This window comes from Salmo salar, chromosome 09 (assembly GCF_965601325.2).
Source record: "Salmo salar chromosome 09, fSalSal1, whole genome shotgun sequence".
In the NCBI taxonomy this organism is placed as follows: Eukaryota; Metazoa; Chordata; class Actinopteri; order Salmoniformes; family Salmonidae; genus Salmo; species Salmo salar.
Window position 1 is genome coordinate 90567501 of NC_138299.1, and position 26038 is coordinate 90593538.

A 26038-nucleotide genomic window follows, 5' to 3' on the forward strand; every position below is an offset into this window, starting at 1 on the left:
TGTAAGCTGGTACAGCTGTATGGTGTGTGTACCCAGCATTCTCCCATGTGTCTGATGTTTGAGTTGATGGAGCAGGGCTGCCTGTCGGACTACCTCCGAGCCAGGAGGGGGCGTATGTCCCAGGACACCCTACTGGGGATGTGTCTGGACGTCAGTGAAGGGATGGCATACCTGGAGAGCAATAACTTCATCCACAGAGACCTGGTAACCCACCCAAAGACCTGAACATATGTGTTTATGAGCGTGTGCATGCGTACGTGCTTGCCTGCTTGCGTGTGAGCTTGTTTAGTCACAATTTATTTTAAGTGCATTTCACAAATCTCAACACACTTTACATAGAAAATGTAAATTCATTCATAGAAAGAAAACACAGAACAGCTTAGAAATGGTTGTTTTACCTCACTGGCTGAAACATCAAGGAACTCTGCTTGGTTAAGGCCTAGATGTATTTTCAGTGATAGTGGAGTGTATAGTACATAAGATGGACAAACTACTGCAGAGCATAAGTGTGTGTTCTGAACCCAACCCTCACAGGCAGCCAGAAACTGTCTGGTCTCCTGCAACAACGTGGTGAAGGTGTCTGATTTTGGAATGACCAGGTGAGTTTGTGACAGACTGGTTGATACCTATTGATAAAGGCCAGAATATATGGTGATTCAGGGTGAAGACTTGAACCAGTGACCCACCCTGACAGGGAAACTGGTCAGACTTCTCTACAGGGGGGACTGTGTATCTATCCATGGAAGCTGCAGAGACGCACACAGATAACCGTGTGTCCTTTCCTCCCCTGTCCTGTCCTACCAGGTTTGTTCTAGATGACCAGTACACCAGCTCCCAGGGCTCCAAGTTCCCCATCAAGTGGTCTTCTCCTGAGGTCATCAAGTACTGCAAGTTCAGCAGCAAGTCTGACGTCTGGTCCTTTGGTGGGTTTATTCATTCTCTCTGAGACTGTTGTGCATGGTCAGACACTGAGCTTTTTCAACTTAGAAAATGTATACTAGAGGTATGATGAATGAATGTTGAATCCTCCCCTCTCCTCCTCCTCTCCTCCCCTCTCCTCCAGGTGTGTTTATGTGGGAGGTGTATACTGAGGGGCGTCTGCCCTATGAGAACCGGTCTAATGGTGAGGTGGTGGAGGCCCTGAATGCAGGCCTGAGGCTGCTGAAACCCAGACAGGCCCCAGAGGCTGTGCACCTCCTCATGGAGTGGTGCTGGAAGGAGGTGGGTGGGAAGGATCTACCTGGTTCACACCTGTAGCTTACTGACTCACCTGTACTGTTAGTAGTGTGGGTGGGTAAGGTGGGTGTGTGTGGGGGTGGGTGTTGTGTGGGTGGGTGTAGTGTATGGGTGTAGTATGGGTTTGTGTGTGTGGATGGGTAGGGTGGGTGGGTTTCCCAAACTCGGTCCTCGGGACCCCAAGGGGTGCAAATGTCATTTTTTTGCCCTAACATTAAACAGCTGATTGAAATAATCAAAGCTTGATGATGAGTTGATTATTTGAATCCATGCTAGTATAAAAAACAAAATATGCACCCCTTGGGGTTTGGGAAACGCTGCAGTAGACAGACTCACTTGTACCTTACTGATTCAGCTTGGTAGGTTGGTTCACCTGTACCTTACTGATTCAGCTTGGTAGGTTGGTTCACCTGTACCTTACCGATTCAGCTTGGTAGGTTGGTTCACCTGTACCTTACCGATTCCGCTTGGTAGGTTGGTTCACCTGTACCTTACCGATTCAGCTTGGTAGGTTGGTTCACCTGTACCTTACTGATTCAGCTTGGTAGGTTGGTTCACCTGTACCTTACTGATTCAGCTTGGTAGGTTGGTTCACCTGTACCTTACTGATTCAGCTTGGTAGGTTGGTTCACCTGTACCTTACTGATTCAGCTTGGTTCACCTGTACCTTACTGATTCAGCTTGGTAGGTTGGTTCACCCGTACCTTACTGATTCAGCTTGGTAGGTTGGTTCACCTGTACCTTACTGATTCAGCTTGGTAGGTTGGTTCACCTGTACCTTACTGATTCAGCTTGGTAGGTTGGTTCACCTGTACCTTACTGATTCAGCTTGGTAGGTTGGTTCACCTGTTATCTTAGTGTAGCTTGTGTTTTAAGCATAATGTCTTGTGATTGATCTGTCTCTTCCTGTGTAGAAACCAGAGGACCGTCCATCCTTTGCTCTCCTGCTGCACGAGCTGGCCTCTCTCTCAGACCTCTGAGCCTGAATGGACAAGCTATTCAACCAAACCTAGTCTGCTAACTAGCTATCCGGGGTAAATCATGGAAGAATCATTTGCTCAATAAAACTGAAGATTCTATACAAAAAAGACTTAGCTAGCTGTATTTATGTTATTTATTAATTTCCTTCTAGTTTCTATTTCTTACTTTTTTTTTATAGCAACCATATTTTTTATAAAATGAAGAAGTCTACTTCTCTTGTGTCTTGATTTCTTGTTTCTGTCTATTGTGTTTATTAGTTGTTTCATAAGTTGACTTTTGTTTGATTTCCCTCTCTGTCGTTCCAAGTCTGACTGTCCATCACAACCCATTTACTCACATGATGTCATAATGTAGGCTATTCCCATCACCCTTCTACGTCCTTACGTACTAGGATCTCTGTATAGCTGGCTCCTGCCGTCCTAAAACTAAATAACCACAATGCATAATACTCATTAATAGTTCACTTGTCAATACAGTAATTGTAGGTGGTTTTAATGTATCCAGGGTTCTCAGGCAGATGTGCACACACACACACACACATACACACACACACTGAGCCCTGATAAAGTATGAATGTGTTCTAAGTTTGTGCTTCCTGACAGCCCTACATGCCTGCTCTGGTTGCTGTGACAACGAGGTTTGACTGGGTACCCGTACTGGCATAGTAATACCCTGTCAGGCAGAGAGTATACGCAGAATTACATATAGGATCTCTGTGGGAGTATAGATAGACATGATAGACTAGATATAGATCGACATATAGATAGATATAAACATACAGTAGATAGTTTTAGGCATATTCTACTAAACCTTTATATACAATCCATTGTAAAGTGACTGAACTAAATTCTAAAAATATTTTCTTTACTTCTAAGAACACCTGTGCCTATAAAATAGCATACTAGGCCTATACAGTCCTGTCAAGGACGCTGTAACCTGTGCAGTTGATGTGATCAAAGTTTGACACCATCTCTGCCATGAAAACTGGGTCATTGAGTGGTGCCTGTGCAGTGCATGGTAAGTAAGTAATATCCTGCAATATCTAATCAAATGGACCTTCGGAAGAATCTGTAGCACGTTTCAATGTAGCCCTAGTGGTTTATAATATGATTTCAAGGGGAATAGTTTGTAGCGAATAGCGATAGATAGGCGACATTGCAAATACATTATTTTATTTTGACGACACAAAAGCCTCATCGCAAGGCGTTTTGAGTGTCGGTCTGTGCAACAACATTGGCCATATTCAGTACCACAGTTCCATCCTCCTGCCTGTGTGAGTGACTGTCTCTTTAAGGAAATACACTTGCAGCCATTTTCTGCTCTTTGTGTGGGGTGGATTATTCGGCTATGCGCTGAGTGAAACGAGAGCATCAATCGGGGAAAAGAACAGAAAAACTTCAATAAAACATTGGATTTTCGTCGCACAGTGAGACATTGTCCGCACTAATTATCCTGGACGGACATGCAAGTTGCAGGTATGTGCAAAATGTAGCGGAATATGTTGGCAGTGCACGGCAAAGATGTGCGGGTAGCCTAAACTCCCTTCTCGACCGGAGGCTGCGATAGACGTACAGAACCTGCCGTGTTTCCCCTATCTTGCATGGTGCAACATCACTGTACCTTTGGAAGCAATTCACGTATTTTTTCTGCCATTTTTTAAAACAATGATAACAAATAAACTCATCGGATTCTATCATTCATTAATTTTTGCGTTCGTTAGCCTCTTCACTTATTCGGTGATATGAATGAAGCACCCCGTTATTTCAGCCAGTGTATTGATAGCGTCATACTCCGACAGATGGGTGGGGTGAACGAGGTTTTGCGTGTGGCAGTGTCTGTAGGGAAATATTTTTACATGAAAATAGGCTACGGGTGATATTCATATCACACAATGCATTTTGTCTTATAATAAAACAATTATATTATGTTATAGTGACATGTTCCGAGAGATACATTGGTTACAGCTGGTGGAGATTAGTTATCTAACGTGTAGTCTACCCGTCGACTAAATTCTTTATAGTTTTCATTGTTTTCTAATAGCCCACTTCAACTCCTATCAGCAATTCGTTACAATGTATCCGTTAAGCGTCACCTCGTTGACAAAAGGCAGGTTTACAAATATCAACGTAGCCACATTTTCATTGTAGATGCGTCCTTCCAACCCAGGCCTCATGATGCTGTTCTAGACTGATGCACGGATGGCAGGTTCATCCACTTCCGTTATGTAGGCAATGGATTCTCCAACATCAAATGAATGATTTTTTCCACACTCAAATAATTAATAACCATTTGACTTTATTCGACTGTAACACTTGAAAGATTTGTTTATTTGGATCCCCATTAGCTTTTGCAGCAGCAGCTACTTTTTCTGGGGTCTGCAAAAAACACAGAACATGACAAGTAACAAAACACTGATACACCGATAGACAAGGACAGTCACACATATTTTAAATACAATGACAAAGAAGACATAATACAAACAATACAACAACAAAAAATGTGTGTGTGCCCATTCATTACCCCGCCGTTCCATGATTTGTGGTTTAATCCGTTTTTTAAAGCTAATTTTACTGTTTGCTTGAGTAATTGGAGATGGGAGTTCCATGCGATCATGGCTCTTTAAAACTATGCGTTGCCGTGAATTTGTTTTGGACTAGCGGACTGTGAAGAGACCCCTGGTGGCATGTCTTGTGGGGTAGGTATGGGTGTTTGAGCAGAATGTTATTTGATTATGTAGTCAATCTGGAATGTTCATCACAGAAATATTTCTCATAAGAACTAGAAGAGAAGCAGTTCATCTCTCGTCAACCCTCAACCGTGTGGCTCAGTTGGTAGAGCGTGGTGTTTGCAACGCCAGGGTTGTGGGTTCGATTCCCACGGGGGACCAGTACGAAAAAATCCAAAAAAATAAAATAAATGTATGAAGTGTGTTGTGTCTTTGGGGGTACCAATAAACTGAAGATATGTTTATCAATTAGCTCCCTGTAATTATTATCACGCGATTAAACTGATTAATCGTTTAATTGTAATTAACTAGGAGATCGGGGCACCAAGGAGAATATTCAGATTTCAAAGCTATAATTTTCCTAATATAACTTTCCTGTACTATAATATTATATTCTATTATAGTATAGGCCGATTATCTTCTAGTTTAAATGGTGTATTTACCTCGAGTCCAGTCTCATTCCAAACGTCGTAAATTGTTGTATCTGCACGAACCCAGTCTTTACTAAAATCATCCACACATCAATTGTCTTAAAATCATTTATTTACTACACTAAGTAATTAACAGAAAACATACGAACAGTAATTATCGTCACAAAGGATTGGTAGAGGAATGTGCCCTTGTGGGCTAAACAGGCAGGTCGGCCTGTTGAACAATGGGTCATAAACGGTCCGCTGAGAAGTTACACAGAGTTCATTAATATTAACAATTGACAATTGAAGGCTCACTCATTCGGGAACAATTGCAATCAATACATATTTACGCTCATGTGTCGTCGTGATCCTTGTTCGAGAGTTCTGTTCTGTTGGGGAGTTTTGTCCGCGTTCTCTCTCTCTCTCTCTCTCGGTTAGAATGGATCTTTCAGAGCGACATTCATTAACCTGTTTGGGCTAGGGGGCAGTATTGAGAATTTTGGAAAAAATATGTGCCCATTTTTAACTGCCTCCTACACCAACTCAGAAGCTAGAATATGCATATTATTGTTCAGGTTTGGATAGAAAACACCCTAAAGTTTCTAAAACTGTTTGAATGGTGTCTGTGAGTATAACAGAACTCCTATGGCAGGCAAAAACCTGACAAGGTTTCATGCAGGAAGTGGCCTGTCTGACAAGGAGTCGTGCGTCTTGCATCTGTTTATTGAAAAGTAAGGATCTTACCTGTAACGTGACAATTCCCAGGGCTCCAATAGGCTCTCAGGATGCGGGAAAATCATGAAGGTTGACGAGGCAGCCTCAGGCTGAAACAGATTATCATCTTATTCAAGTGTCCCATTAGGTGACAATGGAGTGAGGCGCGTGCGCGATTAGCCCCCGTGGAGTATTTTAATTCGGCTGTTTAGTTTATTGCAGATTCCCAGTCGGAATATTATCGCTTTTCTACGAGATAAATGGCATAAAAATTGGTTTTAAACAGCGGTTGACATGCTTCGAAGTACGGTAATGGAATATTTAGACATTTTTTGTCACGCCATACGCTATGCTCGTGACCGTGGATTACCATTCTGATAGTGTCTAGAACTCACGAACAACACGTCGCTGTTTGGATATAATGATGGATTATTTGGGACCAAACCTACATTTGTTATTGAAGAAGAAGTCCTGGGACTGCATTCTGATGAAGAACAAGAAAGGTAAGAACATTTTTCTTATAGGAAATGTGATTTTGGTGAAGGCTGAACTGCGTGGGTGTCTAAATAACTAGCCCTGTGATGCCGGGCTATGTACTTAGAATATTGCAAAATGTGCTTCATCCGAAAAGCTATTTTAAAATCGGACATATCGAGTGCATAGAGGAGTAATGTATCTATAATTCTTAAAATAATTGTTATGCTTTTTGTGAACGTTTATCGTGAGTAATTTAGCAAACTGTTAGTAAATTCCCCGGAAGTTTGCGGGGGGTATGCTAGTTCTGAACGTCACATGCTAATGTAAAAAGCTGGTTTTTGATATAAATATGAACTTGATTGAACAAAACATGCATGTATTGTATAACATAATGTCCTAGGGTTGTCATCTGATGAAGATCATCAAAGGTGAGTGCTGCATTTAGCTGTCTTCTGGGTTTTGGTGACATTATATGCTAGCTTGAAAAATGGGTGTCTGATTATTTATGGCTTGGTACTCTGCTGACATAATCTAATGTTTTGCTTTCGTTGTAAAGCCTTTTTGAAATCGGACAGTGTGGTTAGATTAACGAGAGTCTTGTCTTTAAATAGCTGTAAAATAGTCATATGTTTGAGAAATTGAAGTAATAGGATTTTTAAGGTTTTGAAAATCGCGCCACAGGCTGCAAGTGGCTGTTACGTAGGTGGGACGAATTCGTCCCGCCTAGCCCAGAGAGGTTAATGTCATCATAGAATGGTTGTTTCGTTGGTCTTCGCGTTCGATGATATAATTTACTTAGCTGCAGACTAATAATTAACATCAAAGACTTGTTCTTATTCTGTCGGTATCAATAGTCTAAAAGTTAACCACGTGGTATGGTTCACTTTCAGTAGAGTACTTGGATGGACAATCCTCTGGCCATAGAGTGTAGGCCTGGTCTGAAGAAATGTAAATCAGGGGGTGTTTTATAGTGCCCATCGAACAGGCTTGTCAAATGACGCCTGGTCCTGTATGTGTCCCTGGGGCGTGCCTATGACTGAGTTAGGTTTGGTTACAGAAATACAATTCTATCACATTACATCAGTACATAGCATCTCAATGTCTTACAAAAGTTTTATCCTTATTAATACATTCTATACAACCATTATGATGCTATTATATAAACAGTTTTATGGTAATATGGCTATATTGTCTCTTCTGAGTATCACAAAATTGTACCAAGCGGATCAGTTCGTAGCTGGATTCTTCACCAATCTTCCATACCTTCTCCAGAACACAAAATGTTGCTTGGCTCTCCAATTCTATGAGTTGGAAGAATTTCCATTCTATGGGCCATGTGGCCAGAGACTCTCCTGGAATTTTAGAGTTTTTACGACCCTTTACACACAGGGTGGATTGGGGGGAGTCAACTGTCCTCCCTGTACCAAAAGAGGCCAACGTCATGACATACCCCCCCTGGTGGTTTGGATCTTGTTTATCCTGTAAGTTACAAATCAACATAAAATCATGACCACGTGATGTCCCATTGGTAGATCATCGTTGCAGTCCTCTCTGGTGGTTGAACTTGGTAGGCTCTCTGAAAGCGGAGCCGTCCACCACAAGGATGGGCAGTTGATGTCCGGTTGGTGATCGCCGTTGCGGTCTCCTCAATTGGTGTACCTTGGTAGGTTCCCTGGAAGCTGCAAAGTACCCCAGGAAGGGCCAGGGGATGTCCTGGTTGGTGATCGCCGTTGCGGTCCCTCCCTCTGGTGGTTTACCTTGGTAGTCTCTCTGACAGCGGGCATGCCGCCACAAGGATAGGCTGTGGGTGTCCGGATTTGGGGTCGCCGTTCCGGACCCGTCGTCCAGACTGGAAGATCTGGGCAGTAACTTAGGCAGATGTTAACAACGCACACACACTCATGAAATATATATAATTACATTCATTCCCCAATGAGCGGCGTTGTGGCACTAAGTGATGGTTGTATGGGGACTTTGTTTATGGCTCTATCACTTCCTAAGTGTCAAAGGAACTGAACCGAAAAGGAATGAAAGCATAACAAAACAAAAAAATATACAAAATATAGTTCACACAAAAAAAATCATCTAATTGGACTGTATTCTATATACGTCCAATGTTCTGGCAAAATGATTATCATGGCATTGTCTCTAATGCCATATCTAGGGTTTTCCTACTTGGTGTGTTGCTTAGGCGCTATCCTAAGTTGATAACTATATGATAAGTCTACAGCTGTAATGCACTAGTTTTGGGCAGTCTACAGGTATGACCTATGGACTTCTGGGAAGAAAACTGGTGAGTGCTGTAGAGTCACAGGCCTAGAAGTAAATGTTCAACTTTACTAAGGCTGGTATATTGCTTGGGCCCTTAAGTGGTCCTAGCATAAATCCTAATTGGATGTTCCGTTGTGCATGTGCGTTTATGCTTACACAAGCGCTCATGTCAAGGGAAGAAAACCAAGTATCCGGGCAGATTACAACTTGTTCAGAATGAGTCTGACGTAGTCAGGTAATTTTCAGGTCAATGCCTGGAGGTCAGTCAGAATTGGTGTCAAGTGAGTCTGTAGTAGTTTTTCTACAAGTCACTGTTTCTTCCACTTTTGTAGTGGCGATAGGTATGAAGTCTATTTCATAGCTATGTTATCCACGGAGGAGCTAACCTCATGACGGAAGTACTCTTTAAGTATTGGACCAGTCATACGTGGTGTGATCATGGTTCATGACTTCTAATAATTTTCCTCCTGAATGGAGGATCCTATTTATTAGTGACATGTGTGTTAACCATTGGAAGAGTGCACTGGAGATTCCCCTCCACGTGTTGCACTCTGAGTGACTCCTATGTCGCTGTTGTCAATGGTAATTTGATTGGTTAAGTCTCTAACCTTCTTACTGATTGTAGCTGGACTGACTGTTGCTAGTATTGGTACTGGTACTCAAGGGGACCAGTTATCCTACCGATTTATTCTGAAATATTATCTACCGGAACACATGATTGGAGCATTTTACTAGTTGTATTGTAGTTGAACCTACGCATGGCAAAGAATGATTATGGTTGCCATTTGTTTTGGAGGTGGACAAGTCCACTGGACTTCCTTTACGACCAGTGTGGTACACCTCAGTACTATCTTAGATGTCTTCTAAGATAATCCCCGTCTAGGGGCCTGTCTGCTCCTCACTGTTCTCATAGGGGAGTTTACAACTAGATTTGATTTATGCTCTGGCGGCCTCGTACGGTGTTGTCCGTAGTCTTGACCCCCCCACCAGCGGGTGGTGTTGGTGTCCGATGCGCAAACGAGAAGATCGGACCCTACGTACGAGTTTTCAGCGGCCGCGTTGTTATGAGAATGGCTGTAACCTTTCAACCAAATCTCCTGGTGTTTGTGCTTCAAAACGCTCAGTGGCTGTCGAGGCATGTCAGTCACCACCGCGTCCGCGTGTGGCAACCTCTTCAGTACCTGCGAACTGAGACGAGGATATCGGTCTGTGATATCGCAAAGTGTTTCACAAGTGGGAGTCATCGGGTCAGTTGCTGGACTGACGCCATTAGTGTCATTGTAAGGGGTGACAGTCCCCAACAAAGCGGAAGGTGTATCATCGGAAGCAGAGTATACTCTGCGCATCAATGTTTTTCTTGCTGGGACGGCCGCAGTGCTTGCGGAAGTGTCCAAAGGGAAAGAAAAGTTCATCTCAACTACCGTATTACATGACTGCAAGGAGGAGGGAAGTTGCTTATTCACAGAGACAGCTGGCTCGAAATCATGAAAAGAATGGTCAATCAGGTTGGCTGATGGAATGTGTCGAGATATCGTGCTATCTCCGTGGATCGGATTTTGTACCAAGAGGTTTCTAAACGTCTTTTTCTCAAGGGGTGCTTTCGACAGATACCCCTCGTGAAGGACTGCGTTGCAGCTAGCGTTAGGGGGAGACGGTGTGGTCAGTGGAGAAGGCACTGTGGCCTGTGACCATACCTGGTTGGTTTTCCAATCCATCAATGGGAGTAAGCGATCCATCAAGTCTGCTCCAAGTAGCAGGGTTACAGTTTCGAGGCTGGTAACATACACAGGGTGAACGAGCGATACGTCCTGGAAGTGTAGTTTCAGCATGACTCTCAATGTGAGAGGCGAGGTAGTCTGAGTGACCCCTCGAAGTTTAGTGTCGCATCGTTCCACTTTTAACCAACGTTTAGTTGGTTTCAAAGCCCTTTTTAGATCATCAAACAATGTTTGAGAGATGAGTGAAATTGTCGCACCCGAATCAATTAGCGCATGACAAGCTAAGCAGTCCTCCAGGACTGTTTCCAGGTATGGCCGTTTAGATTCGTGGTTAGTGGACATATTCCCCACAAAGTGGAGTGGTCGTTCGCAACGACGTGATGTGCCATGTCTGTTCAAGATGGAAGCAGATTGACTTTTCCGATTTTGAGTGGGCTTGGCTTTAACGAAGCGTTTGACCTTTTTCTTCGCAACTTTTGTATCAGAGTCTATGGACAGAGCGGGGGGCTTGTTTCTTGATCAAGCGGGCCCTGGATAGGGTCTTGAATGAGAGCGTGAGAAATTTGAACTTTAACGTCCATGCTATGGGTGTTAATTCCTGCGGACCTGGTGTCCGGTAATTCCCCGTCTAGTCCTTGTGACTTATCTTTTACCCTTTTCTCAAATTGTTCTCGCTTAAGTTCTTCCCGTAGTGGGACTTCTGGAGAACATTGTTCTACGTTTTGATCGTCCTTCAACCCTTTGTTACCCTTGTGCTCTGACACTTTTTGTGGGTTGGGTGCAGGAACGTAGCGAACGGGTCGGTTGTAGCGGTAGTCATGTTGATGGCTACGTACTTTACAGTTATTTCGACCGCGGAGGTTATTGGAATCATGGTTTCGTGGTAGAAACTGTTGTTGTGCGTCATCTCTCGACGCTCCAATACCTGATAATGCCCCCTCTAACTGGAGTGAGTGCTCCTGGTTAAACTTCAAAACTACAAGTGGTCAGGGCTCTTAGCGTTGTGAACTTTTGATGCCTCAAAAGCTGTGCTTGCAAGCTCTCTGAGTTGTAAGATAGGCAAGCCAACGTGGGCTGCAGGGCCCAAGTAGGTAATGAAGGTGGGATACATGTTTGACAGAAACATTTGTTTGAATGGTAACAGCTCTTACATTCCTGTTTCTGTGAGTAGGCCAAAGTAAGCTGAACGAAGCCTATGATAGAAAGCTTGTGGGTGTTCGTTCCGAGCTTGTTTGACGGTGTTAGCCAGTGAGCTATCGTGTTTGCGAGTCGCAGAACCACTGAATTCTAATATCAAAGCTGTGGCAAGTTTAGCATAGTCATTTAGCACGTGTTGCTGTTGTAGACGAAGGAACCTCGTCACGTGTCTATTCGACGTTCGCTTCAACAGGTAAACCCTGTCAGAACCCGTAGCGTTCGGGTAGCCACCCAACGCGTCCTCTATGTCAGCTAGGAACGTCTCAGTATCGTTTGGCTGACCTGGAACGGGGTCAAAGGTGGGGAAATTCTTGACGAGTTTGTCAAGGTATTCCACGCCAAGCGGGCGGAGAGGGTTGGCTTCATCCTGTGGAGAGATTGGGGCCGAAAGGCCAAGAGAAGAAGCCAAGCCTTGTTGTTGTTGGCCAAGAGGCGCCATATTACTCAGTGCCGAAGGGCCAAGAGGAGAAGACTGAGGGACACATGAGGGAGGCAAGGTCTGAAACCTATTGTCTTCACTCCTGTGAGTACAGGGCTCCGGTTGCTTGGATGGGAAGTCGCACTGTAGAGCGTGACCATTCTGGATTTCCTCCAGATGGTACCTAAGGGTGGAATTCTGCTGCATTGCAGAGTCCACTTGAGCGCTTAGAGTACTGATTTTGGACACGTGAGTCACACCTGCTCCTTTCGGTCTCAAACTTATCTGTCATGGTTTGCAGGTAGAGGTCTTGAGTACGGAGCGAGAGATTCAGTGATGAGATTTCCTCTGCTTGCTTAGAAATCAATATTTCCAACCTCATCACCTGAGTTCTCTCATCATTCATTTGGTCAGCGGCTTCAATAAGTTCTGCTGATTTATCATCCAACTTTGTCATTGTGTTCATTAACTGATCGTCTTTGGTCTGCAGCGCTTTGAGGAGCACCGTGTTATTTTGAGTAACATTCAACAAAACAGCATGCATGTTGTCAAGTTGAGCGCTCCTGTTTGTAGATAACTCTTCAGATTTATCTAGTTTGGCATGGACATCATCGTATTTAGTTTTGGCTAAATCGAGTTGTTCCTGTAGAAAATGATTTTGTTGAAGAGCTTGTGCTTGTTCATCGTCATACGTTTTTGCAATTACATTTAATTGTTCAGTTTTCGAACGCAGTTCCATAGCTAGCAGAATTTTTCCCTTTTCTGCATTTGTCATTGGTTTCCCGGTTCTCTCCACCTGTCCCTTTATGTCTACCGTTACCTGCTCGTGCTTCAGCTGTGCACTGCGGTATTGGACAGATGGCAATCTCGGATGGCAAGACATCAGAGCTAGACTGGAGAGAACCTTTACGAGGCCTGCGCCCGATGGTTGATTTTGGAAAACATTGTTGTCTGCTTTTCCACTAATGGCATAATTAGGGTTGTTATCGCTGCTGAGGTCAGAGATCAATCCATTTACGGGTGGAGGTTCACTAATTAGCAGGCGAGTGGGGACCACCCCCTCTGATAGCCTGCACATTATTAGAACATTTGAAAGGAAAAATGTTTTTCCTAATTTTCCAAAATTTTGGAATGTGGAAAACTGCAAAGACGATTTTAATCTATTTATAGACGTTAATGAACTATCAGTACTGTACAGTACTGTGGAAGTTGGACGTGAATGAATTTGCAAAAGCAAATTGAATTAATCAATGCCAATGATTAGTCCTACCTGGGTAGGCTATCTGGGTATTAAACTTGAATTACCTGAGAGGTTGCTTCATCCCGGTTAATATGCAAAGTTTAAGTTGTCTCATTTAATTGGAAGAACCTAGAAAGGTATGTTCGACAATTTAACTAAATAAATTGAATGAGACGATAATCCATACAATCTCCATTGATTGGATATCATAGGTGTAAACCGTAGGTCAAATGTTGGGACCCTTCACCACTAGGGTACGCTCCTCCCTGGGGCTGAGCCACATGGGATTCACTCCCGTCAGTAATGGGTTTGGTGAATGTGCTTTGCTAAAGCAGATTTTACTGATTAATCTATTTATGATATATCAAACCTGTATAGGCTATCTGGGAATTAACTATGAATTACCTGAGAGGTTGCTTCATCCCGGTTAATATGCAAAGTTTAAGTTGTCTCATTTAATTGGAAGAACCTAGAAAGGTATGTTCGACAATTTAAATAAATAAATTGAATGAGACGATAATCCATACAATCTCCATTGATTGGATATCATAGGTGTAAACCGTAGTTCAAATGTTGGGACCCTTCACCACTAGGGTACGCTCCTCCCTGGGGCTGAGCGTCCGTAAAGGGGTTTTACTGACTGTGCCTTGCTAAAGCAGATTTTACTGCTTAATCTATTTATGATAAATCAAACCCGTATAGGCTATCTGGGAATGAACTTTCAATTAACCTGAGAGCATTGCTTCATCTAAGTTAAGTTTGGAAAAAGTTAATCATGTCTCATTGTAGACGCCCAATCAATTTTGGATATTATTTGAAAGATCCACTTGAAAAGGTAAATCTGGCAATTTCACTTGTTGGTTAAATTGAATGAGACGTCATATCCAGTCAATTGTGATTGTCTGGATATGTTACCGTGCTCCACGTTTGAATTTCCCCTAGAGATGTACTGGCAATTCTTCACCACCAGGGTGCAGAATGCTTAAATTAAACGGAAGTACAAAGGTCGGACTTCCGTCGCGCTAGAGGAGAAATTTTAAACGTGTTACGGGGGAGGGTAAAATGTTCCCTCTCTGTTAGCTTACCCGTAATGCTAAGCTATTGCTACTTGGTTCAGGAGTATCCTTCCAAGCACCAAAATAGGATCCTTTCACTTATGGAAAGGGTGGGTTTTCTAGTGACGTCTCACCTTAACCCCATTCAGCATATTCTGCTGTTGTTTATGCTGACCGGAGCGACACGGTACTTAAATACAAAATACGCATACGGTCTGCCCACACTGTCTTAGTGCGGTAGGCAAATTATTCGGCTCGGTTTACCGGACAGTTAACTTCTAATTTCTAACCTTACTCTAGAAGTTAATATTGACCGACAGAAATAGTACCGTTTGGCCTAACGGACTAAATCTGGAATTTAATCCTCACTGCTATCGACATAAGACCGGAGCTACTCTAAATAGCTTCTCTCAATGGAAAATGCACAATCACTTTGTTTATATAGCAGGCTGTTTGTACAATTCTGTTTGCACAATTGATATATAGAATTTCACAGCAAAGTCCAATTCTATCTTAGATTCCTCGCACGGGGGCTCCAATATGTCTTATCAAAATGGCCCAACGTGCGTTTTAGTTTGAGTCCTCACACGGGGGCACCAATATGTCGTGTCTTTGGGGGTACCATTAAACTGAAGATATGTTTATCAATTAGCTCCCTGTAATTATTATCACGCGATTAAACTGATTAATCGTTTAATTGTAATTAACTAGGAGATCGGGGCACCAAGGAGAATATTCAGATACAAAGCTATAATTTTCCTAATATAACTTTCCTGTACTATAATATTATATTCTATTATAGTATAGGCCGATTATCTTCTAGTTCAAATGGTGTATTTACCTCGAGTCCAGTCTCATTCCAAACGTCGTAAATTGTTGTATCTGCACGAACCCAGTCTTTACTAAAATCATCCATACATCAATTGTCTTAAAATCATTTATTTACTACACTAAGTAATTAACAGAAAACATACAAACAGTAATTATCGTCACAAAGGATTGGTAGAGGAATGTGCCCTTGTGGGCTAAACAGGCAGGTCGGCCTGTTGAACAATGGGTCATAAACGGTCCGCTGAGAAGTTACACAGAGTTCATTAATATTAACAATTGACAATTGAAGGCTCACTCATTCGGGAACAATTGCAATCAATACATATTTACGCTCATGTGTCGTCGTGATCCTTGTTCGAGAGTTCTGTTCTGTTGGGGAGTTTTGTCCGCGTTCTCTCTCTCTCTCTCGGTTAGAATGGATCTTTCAGAGCGACATTCATTAATGTCGTCATAGAATGGTTGTTTCGTTGGTCTTCGCGTTCGATGATATAATTTACTTAGCTGCAGACTAATAATTAATATCAAAGACTTGTTCTTATTCTGTCGGTATCAATAGTCTAAAAGTTAACCAAGTGGTATGGTTCACTTTCAGTAGAGTACTTGGATGGTCAAACCTCTGGCCATAGAGTGTAGGCCTGGTCTGAAGAAATGTAAATCAGGGGGTGTTTTATAGTGCCCATCGAACAGGCTTGTCAAATGACGCCTGGTCCTGTATGTGTCCCTGGGGCGTGCCTATGACTGAGTTAGAATTGTATTTCTGTAACCAAACCTATCACATTACATCAGTACATAGCATCTCAATGTCTTACAAAAGCTTTATCCTTATTAATACATTCTATACAACCATTATGATGCTATTATATAAACAGTTTTATGGTAATATGGCTATATTGTCTCTTCTGAGTATCACAAAATTGTACCAAGCGGATCAGTTCGTAGCTGGATTCTTCACCAATCTTCCATACCTTCTCCAGAACACAAAATGTCGCTTGGCTCTCCAATTCTATGAGTTGGAAGAATTTCCTGTGTCTCTCTATGGGCCATGTGGCCAGAGACTCTCCTGGAATTTTAGAGTTTTTACGACCCTTTACACACAGGGTGGATTGGGGGGGAGTCAACTGTCCTCCCTGTACCAAAAGAGGCCAACGTCATGACAAGTGTATGCATTCACTACTGTAAGTCGCTCTGGATAAGAGCGTCTGCTGAATGACTAAAATGTAAATGTAACCAGGAAAGACTGACATGCATGTTGTTGATGTTAGTTCTGTATGTGCGTTACAACGCATAATAATGGCTGGAATGGAGTAAATGGAATGGTATCAAAAACATGAGTTTCATACCGTGCTATTATACTCCATTCCATTCATTGTACTCCATTCCATTCATTGTACTCCATTCCAGCCATTATTATGAGCCTCTCAGCAGCCTCCACTGATGGTCACTTAAGGGCAAGGCATGCTGCTCTGTTTTGAGACAGTTGCTGCTAGGTCTTTCTTTGCTGTACTTGACCATATTACCAGACAGTAATCAAGATGGGACAAGATCAGAGCCTGAACAACTAGTACAGTTAATTTTTTTATAAAAAATGCAGAACATCGTTTTTTTATAATGAACATACCCCTCCCCATCTTCACAACAACTTTATCAATATGATTTGACCATGATAATTGACCATCCAATGTTATACCTTGGAGTTTAACGTCCTACATTTTCTCAGTGGTCACCCTTTGTGTACAACTCTAGTTGAGGTTTAGGTCTTAGAGCATGTTTTGAACCAAATGCAATGCTTTTAGTTTTAGGTGTATTTATGACCAGTTTATTATTAATCACCCATTCTGATACTGACTGTAACTCCTTATTTAGAATTTCAGTGATCTCTGGCATTGCGTGCAGACATGTAGAGTGTGGAATAATTCGCATACATAGTCTTTCTAAATTCAGCAAGAAAAGAAACGTCCCTTTTTCAGGACCCTGTCTTTCAAAGATAATTCGTAAAAATCCAAATAACTTCACAGATCTTCATTGTAAAGGGTTTAAACACTTCCCCATACTTGTTCAATGAACCATAAACAATTAATGAACATGCACCTGTGGATCGGTCGTTAAGACACTAACAGCTTACAGTCGGTAGGCAATTAAGGTCACAGTTAGGACACTAAAGAGGCCTTTCTACTGACTCTGAAAAACACCAAAAGAACGATGCCTAGGGTTCTTGCTCATCTGCGTGAACATGCCCTAGGCATGCTGCAAGGAGGCATGAGGACTGCAGATGTGGCCAGGGCAATAAATTACAATGTCCGTACTGTGAGACACCTAAGACAGTGCTACAGGGAGACAGGACCGACAGCTGATCGTCCTCGTAGTGGCAGACCACGTGTAACAACACCTGCACAGGATCGGTACATCCGAACATCACACCTGCGGGACAGGTACAGGATGGCAACAACAACTGCCGGAGTTACACCAGGAACGCACAATCCCTCCATCAGTGCTCATCTGCCCGCAATAGGCAGATGAGTACTGATGGAGATGAGCACTGACTGTCCGCAATAGGCTGAGAGAGGCTGGACTGAGGGCTTGTAGGCCTGTTGTAAGGCAGGTCCTCACCAGACATCACCGGCAACAACGTTGCCTATTGGCACAAACCCACCGTTCCTGGACTAGACAGGACTGGCAAAAAGTGCTCTTCACTGACGAAACACAGTTTTGTCTCACCAGGGGTGATGGTCGGATTAGCATTTATCGTCGAAGGAATGAGCGTTACACAGAGGCCTGTACTCTGGAGCGGGATTGATTTGGAGGTGGAGGGTCCGTCATGGTCTGGGGCGGTGTGTCACAGCATCATTGGACTGAGCTTGTTGTCATTGCAAGCAATCTCAACGCTGTGCGTTACAGGGAAGACTTCCTCCTCCCTCGTGGTACCCTTCCTGCAGGCTCATCCTGACATGACCCTCCAGCATGACAATGCCACCAGCCATACTGCTCGTTCTGTGCGTGATTTCCTGCATGACAGGAATGTCAGTGTTCTGCCATGGCCAGTGAAGAGCCCGGATCTCAGTTCCATTGAGCACGTCTGGGACCTGTTGGATCGGAGGGTGAGAGCTAGGGCCATTCCCCCCCAGAAATGTCTGGGAACTTGCAGGTGGGGTAACATCTCACAGCAAGAATGGGCAAATCTGGTGCAGTCCATGAGGAGGAGATGCACTGCAGTACTTAATGCAGCTGGTGGCCACACCAGATACTGACTGTTACTTTTGATTTTGACCCCCCCTTTGTTCAGGGACACATTATTCCATTTCTGTTAGTCACATGTCTGTGGAACTTGTTCAGTTTATGTTTCAGTTGTTCAATCTTATGTTCATACAAATATTTACGCATGTTAAGTTTTCTGAAAATAAACACTGTTGGCAGTGAGTGGACATTTCTTTTTTAGCAGAGTTTATCTTTGTGTAAGACCAGTGGCAAATCAATTGTAAAAATAGAGCGTAACGGCCTGCGGGACACTGCACATACACATGTCTGATGATGGAGAAGCTTCCATTGAAAAACATTCTCTGGGTTCTATTGGATAAGTAACTCTCTAACCATGTGATGGCAGGTGATGTAAAGCCATAGAAAGTTAGTTTTTTTCAATAATTTATGATCAATAACATCAAAGGCTGCACTGAAATCTAATTATCCATTTATCTTAACCAATCATCAGTCATCTGAGTCAGTGCAATACAAGTTGAGTGCCCTTCTCTATATGCATGCTGAAAGTCAGTAGGTAACTTGTTATCTGAAAAATAGCATTGTATTTGCTCAAACACAATCCTCTCCATCAGTTTATTCAGAACAGGCAGCAAACTGATTGAGTGGCTGTTAGTCAGCAAAGAGTGCTTTACTATTTTTAGGCAGTGGAATAACTTTAGCTTCCTTCCACGCCTGTGGACACACACTCCTTTCGAATTGTTTTTGTATGATCTCTTATAAATTACTTTAGGCCCAACCTTTGGCATTGGCTTCCCTTGTTATTGCCACAATATTATGGTCACTACAGCCAATGCAAACTGATATTTCTTTGAAGCAAAGTTCTGCAGCGTTAGTGAAGATATGATTGATTCAAGTGGATGTCACAGATCCAACACTATTGGTAGAAAATAGACATCTCTGTTAACATCACACACATTATCAAGCAGTGCACACTTGTTATCCAAATACTTACTGTTAGCACTTAGCAGCACCGTTAGCATTTAGCAGCACTGTTAGCACTTTGCAGCACTGTTAGCACTTAGCAGCACCGTTAGCAGTTAGCAGCACCGTTAGCAGTTAGCAGCGCCGCTAGCACTTAGCATCACCACTAGCACTTAGCTGCACCGCTAGCAGTTAGCAGCACCGTTAGCAGTTAGCAGCACCGCTAGCACTTAGCAGCACCACTAGCACTTAGCAGCACCGTTAGCACTTAGCAGCACCGTTAGCACCTAGCAGCACCGTTAGCACATAGCAACTCCGTTAGTACTTAGCAGCACCGTTAGCACTTAGCAGCACCGTTAGCACCTAGCAGCACCGTTAGCACATAGCAACTCCGTTAGTACTTAGCAGCACCGTTAGCACTTAGCAGCACCGTTAGCACTTAGCAGCACTGTTAGCATTTGGTGGCCTATAGCAGCACCCCAAAATAAGAGGCTTTAGATGAGGCAGGTTAATATGCAACCCCAACACTTCAACAGCATTAGACATGAGATCCTCTCTAAGCTTTACAGGAATATGGCTCTGAACATATACAAAAACACCTCCCCCATAGGCATTCCTGTTTTTTCTATAAATGTTATCGCTGTATTGCTACTGCTGTATCATCAAAGGAATAATCTAAGTGAGTTTCAGAGATGGCCAGTATATCAATGTTATTTGATGTTAGCAAGTTATTGATTTCATGAACCTTTCTAAGGCTACATATATTAATATGGGCTATTTTCAGCCCTTTCCTGGGTAGCTTATCAGAGATAGACATAATACTGAAAAGAGCAAATAAAGGTATATTATCAGAGACTGTGTGTGTGTGATGTTGGGCTGAAGCTAATGAAAGATGAAGGAATGTGTCTGTATCGGATCAACCGATTCCTAAACCAATTGTGTGTGTTGTTATTACACTTTCTTGCTGTGTTAATGTAGGCCAGACATTCTCAGATGAATTCCACTGTCTGTTCCACCATGTCGCTCATAAACAGACCCTGTATTTTCCGTGTGTGTGGCGAGGATGGTAGCCAAGGGGGGAACCCATTGAGTGGTGTGACCCGGACATGACACACTTCATTCTCTCTTTCCATCTCTCTCTCTCCTTTCTATCTCCCTCTCTCGCTCCCCTCTATCTCTCTCTATCTCTCTCGCTCCTTTCTATCTCTCTCGCTCCTTTCTATCTCTCTCTCCTTTCTATCTCTCTCTCTTTTCTATCTCTCTCTCTCTCCCCTCTATCACTCTCTCTCCCCTCTCTCTCTCTCTCTCTCTCTCTCCTTTCTATCTCTCTCTCTCCTTTCTCTCTCTCCCCTCTCTCTCTCTCCTTTCTCCTCTCTCTCATTTCTCTCTCCTCTCTCTCCTTTATCTCCTTTCTATCTCTCTCCTTTCTCTCATTTATCTCTCGTCCTTTCTCTCCTTTCTCTCCTTGCTTTTTCTCTCTCTATCTCTCTCTCTCTTCTCCTTTCTCTCTTGCTATCACACTTCCTTTTTGCCTTTGCCTTTGCCTTTTAAATATCCCTTATGTTATATATACATTTGACTCTCAAAAGCAATCTGCACACAACACCACATAATGACAAACCGATGACATGTTGATAGAAATTGTAGCAAATTGATAAAAAACAGAAATACATTATTTACATAACTTTTCAGACCCTTTGCTATGAGATTTAAAAATTAGTTCAGGTGCATCCTGCTTCCATTGATCATCCTTTAGGTGTTTCTACAACTTGATTGGAGTCCACCTGTTGTAAATTAAATTGTTTGGAAATGATTTGGAAAGGCACACACCTGTCTATATAAGGTCCCACAGTTGACAGTGCATGTCAGAGCAAAACCAAGCCATGAGGTCGAAGGAATTATCCGTATAGCTCCGAGACAGGATTGTGTCGAGACACAGATCTGGGGAAGGGTACCAAAACATTTCTGCAGCATTGAAGATCCCCAAGAACACAGTGGCCTCCATCATTCTTAAATACAAGAAGTTTGGAACCACCAAGACTCTTCCTAGAGCTGGCCGCCCGACCAAACTGAGCAATCGGGGGAGAAGGGCCTTGGTTAGGGAGTGAACAAAAACCCGATGGTCACTCTAACAGAGCTCCAGAGTTCCAGAGTTCCCCCTCTTCCCCCTTCACACACTTCCCTCTTCACCTTCTTCCCTCTTCACCCTCTTCCTTATTCACCCCTTCCCTCTCCCCTCTTCACCCTCTTCACCCCCTACCCTCTTCACCCTCTCCCCTCTTCACCCTCTCCCCTCTTCACCCTCTCCCCTCCTCACCCTTTTCCCTCTTCACCCTCTCCCCTCTTCCCTCTTCACCCTCTTCCCTCTTTCCTCTTCACCCTCTTCCCTCTTCCCCCTCTTCCCCTTCACACACTTCCCTCTTCACCTTCTTCCCTCTTCACTCTCTTCCTTATTCACCCCTTCCCTCTCCCCTCTTCACCCTCTTCACCCCCTTCCCTCTTCACCCTCTTCAACCTCTCCCCTCCTCACCCTCTCCCCTCTTCACTCTCTTCACCTTCTTCCCTCTTCACCCTCTTTCCTCTTCACCCTCTTCCCCCTCTTCCCCTTCACACTCTTCCCTCTTCACCTTCTTCCCTCTCACCCCCTTCCCTCTTCACCCTCTCCCCTCTTCACCCCTTCCCCCTCTCCCCTCTTCACCCTCTTCACCCCCTACCCTCTTCACCCTCTCCCCTCTTCACCCTCTCCCCTCTTCACCCTCTCCCCTCCTCACCCTTTTCCCTCTTCACCCTCTCCCCTCTTCCCTCTTCACCCTCTTTCCTCTTCACCCTCTTCCCTCTTCCCCCTCTTCCCCTTCACACACTTCCCTCTTCACCTTCTTCCCTCTTCACCCTCTTCCTTATTCACCCCTTCCCTCTCCCCTCTTCACCCTCTTCACCCCCTTCCCTCTTCACCCTCTTCACCCTCTCCCCTCCTCACCCTCTCCCCTCTTCACTCTCTTCACCTTCTTCCCTCTTCACCCTCTTTCCTCTTCACCCTCTTCCCCCTCTTCCCCTTCACACTCTTCCCTCTTCACCTTCTTCCCTCTCACCCCCTTCCCTCTTCACCCTCTCCCCTCTTCACCCCTTCCCCCTTCCCCCTCTCCCCTCTTCACCCTCTTCCCTCTTCAAATCAATCAAATCAAATGTATTTATATAGCCCTTCTTACATCAGCTGATATCTCAAAGTTCTTTACAGAAACCCAGCCTAAAACCCCAAACAGCAAGCAATGCAGGTGTAGAAGCACGGTGGCTAGGAAAAACTCCCTAGAAAGGCCAAAACCTAGGAAGAAACCTAGAGAGGAACCAGGCTATGAGGGGTGGCCAGTCCTCTTCTGGCTGTGCCAGGTGGAGATTATAACAGCACATGGCCTAGATGTTCAAATGTTCATAAATGACCAGCATGGTCAAATAATAATAATCATAGTAGTTGTCGAGGGTGCAACAAGTCAGTAACACAAGAGTAAGTGTCAGTTGGCTTTTTCATAGCCGATCTTTGAGAGTATCTTTACCGCTCCTGCTGTCTGTAGAGAGTTGAAAACAGCAGGTCTGGGACAGGTAGCACATCCGGTGAATAGGTCAGGGTTCCAGCAGGTCTGGGACAGCAGGTCTGGGACAGGTAGCACATCCGGTGAACAGGTCAGGGTTCCATAGCTGCAGGCAGAACAGTTGGAACTGGAGCAGCAGCACGGCCAGGTGAACTGGGGACAGCAAGGAGTCATCAAGCCAGGTAGTCCTGAGGCATGGTCCTAGGGCGCAGGTCCTCCGAGAGAGAGAAAGAGAGAATTAGAGAGAGCATTTTTAAATTCACACAGGACACCGGAAAAGACAAGAGAAATACTCCAGATGTGACAGACTGACCCTAGCCCTCCGACACATAAACTACTGCAGCATAAATACTGGAGGCTGAGACAGGAGGGGTCAGGAGACACTGTGGCCCCATCTGATGAAACCCCCAGACAGGGCAAAACGGGTAGGATATAACCCCACCCACTTTGCCAAAGCACAGCCTCCACACCACTGGAGGGATATCTCCAACCACCAACATACCATCTCGGGACAAGGCCGAGTATAGCCCACAAAGATCTCCGCCACGGCACAGCCCAAGTGGGGGCGCCAACCCAGACAGGAAGACCACGTCAGTGACTCAACCTACTCAAGTGACGCACCCCTCCCAAGGACGGCATGGAAGAACACCAGCAAGCCAGTGACTCAGCCCCCGTAATAGGGGTAGAGGCAGAGAATCCCAGTGGAAAGAGGGGAAACCGGCCAGGCAGAGACAGCAAGGGCGGTTCGTTGCTCCAGCCTTTCCGTTCACCTTCACACCCCTGGGCCAGACTACACTTAATCATAGGACCTACTGAAGAGATGTGTCTTCAGTAAAGACTTAAAGGTTGAGACTGAGTCTGCGTCTCTCACATGGGTAGGCAGACTATTCCATAAAAATGGAGCTCTATAGGAGAAAGCCCTGCCTCCAGCTGTTTGCTTAGAAATTCTAGGAACAATTAGGAGGCCCGCGTCTTGTGACCGTAGCGTACGTGTAGGTATGTACGGCAGGACCAAATCGGAAAGATAGGTAGGAGCAAGCCCATGTAAATCTTTGTAGGTTAGCAGTAAAATCTTGAAATCAGCCCTTGCCTTAACAGGAAGCCAGTGTAGGGGGGCTAGCACTGGAGTAATATGATCACATTTTTTGGTTCTAGTCAGGATTCTAGCAGCCGTATTTAGCACTAACTGAAGTTTATTTAGTGCTTTATCCGGGTAGCCGGAAAGTAGAGCATTGCAGTAGTCCAACCTAGAAGTAACAAAGGCATGGATACATTTTTCTGCGTAATTTTTGGACAGAAAGTTTCTGATTTTTGCAATGTTACGTAGATGGAAAAAAGCTGTCCTTGAAACAGTCTTGATATGTTCTTCAAAAGAGAGATCAGGGTCCAGAGTAACGCCAAGGTCCTTCACAGTTTTATTTGAGACGACTGTACAACCATCCAGATTAATTGTCAGATTCAACAGAAGATCTCTTTGTTTCTTGGGACCTAGAACAAGCATCTCTGTTTTGTCCGAGTTTAAGAGTAGAACGTTTGCAGCCATCCACTTCCTTATGTCTGAGACACAGGCTTCTAGCGAGGGCAATTTTGGGGCTTCACCATGTTTCATTGAAATGTACAGCTGTTTGTCATCCGCATAGCAGTGAAATTTAACATTATGTTTTCGAATGAAATCCCCAATAGGTAAAATATTCTAGTGAAAACAATAGTGGTCCTAAAACGGAACCTTGAGGAACACCGAAATTTACAGTTGATTTGTCAGAGGACAAACCATTCACAGAGACAAACTGATATCTTTCCGACAGATAAGACCTAAACCAGGCCAGAACTTGTCCATGTAGACCAATTTGGGTTTCCAATCTCTCCAAAAGAATGTGGTGATCGATGGTATCAAAAGCAGCACTAAGATCTAGGAGCACGAGGACAGACGCAGAGCCTCGGTCTGACGTCATTAAAAGGTCATTTACCACCTTCACAAGTGCAGTCTCAGTGCTATGATGGGGTCTAAAGCCAGACTGAAGCGTTTCGTATACATTGTTTGTCTTCAGGAAGGCAGTGAGTTGCTGCGCAACAGCTTTTTCTACAATTTTTGAGAGGAATGGAAGATTCGATATAGGCCGATAGTTTTTTATAATTTCTGGGTCAAGATTTGGCTTTTTCAAGAGATGCTTTATTACTGCCACTTTTAGTGAGTTTGGTACACATCCGGTGGATAGAGAGCCGTTTATTATGTTCAACATAGGAGGGCCAAGCACAGAAAGCAGCTCTTTCAGTAGTTTAGTTGGAATAGGGTCCAGTATGCAGCTTGAAGGTTTAGAGGCCATGATTATTTTCATCATTGTGTCAAGAGATATAGTACTAGAACACTTTAGTGTCTCCCCTTGATCCTAGGTCCTGGCAGGGTTGTGCAGACTCAGGACAACGGAGCTTTGGAGGAATACGCTTCCTCTTCAACCCCCCCCCTTCACACCCTCCCCTCTTCCCTCTTCACCCTCTCCCCGCTTCACCCATTTCCCTCTTCACCCACTTCCCTCTTCCCCCTCTTCCCTCTTCACCCTCTTTCCTTCTTTCTCTTCATCTCCCCCACTGTTCCTTCTGGCTGGAGGAGATTAAGCATCTTATCAGGCATGTCAGCCTCTGTGTGTCAGAGCAGAGGTAAAAACACACTCCTGAGAGGCACATGATATGTAGGCCAGGCCCTAGGCGCCGGGCCAGACACAGTTTGTAGTCCCAAATGGCACCCCATTTCCTATATAGTGCACTATGTAGGGGATAGGGTGGCATTTGGGACGTAGTCACACTGTTCCTGCTCAGACCCAGACCAGACTGACTGCAAGGGTCTGTTCCTGCTCAGACCCAGACCAGACTGGCTGTAAGGATCTGTTCCTGCTCAGACCCAGACCAGATTGGCTGTAAGGGTCTGCTCCTGCTCAGACCCAGACCAGACTGGCTGTAAGGGTCTGTTCCTGCTCAGACCCAGACTAGACTGGCTGTAAGGGTCTGTT

General features: G+C 44.2%; 2 protein-coding genes across 3 annotated transcripts in view; both read left to right on the plus strand.

Moving 5' to 3' along the window:
* The window catches only part of LOC106612060 (tyrosine-protein kinase ITK/TSK), a 19713-nt gene extending 17286 nt beyond the window's left edge, over positions 1-2427 (plus strand). For both annotated transcript variants that reach the window (XM_045724190.2, XM_014212877.3), the window contains exons 13-17: positions 1-204; positions 535-599; positions 805-923; positions 1064-1221; positions 2151-2427. The exon at positions 1-204 is cut by the window's left edge and continues 13 nt beyond it. In XM_045724190.2, the coding sequence (XP_045580146.1) occupies positions 1-204; positions 535-599; positions 805-923; positions 1064-1221; positions 2151-2216 (612 nt within the window). In that variant the 3' untranslated portion in view covers positions 2217-2427. The remainder of the gene's footprint in view (positions 205-534; positions 600-804; positions 924-1063; positions 1222-2150) is intronic.
* A 1085-nt stretch (positions 2428-3512) lies between these two features.
* The window catches only part of LOC106592010 (cytoplasmic FMR1-interacting protein 2), a 76764-nt gene continuing 54238 nt past the window's right edge, over positions 3513-26038 (plus strand). The window contains 1 exon segment of the mRNA XM_045724189.2: positions 3513-3692. The gene's annotated coding sequence lies outside the window, so the exon portion shown is untranslated.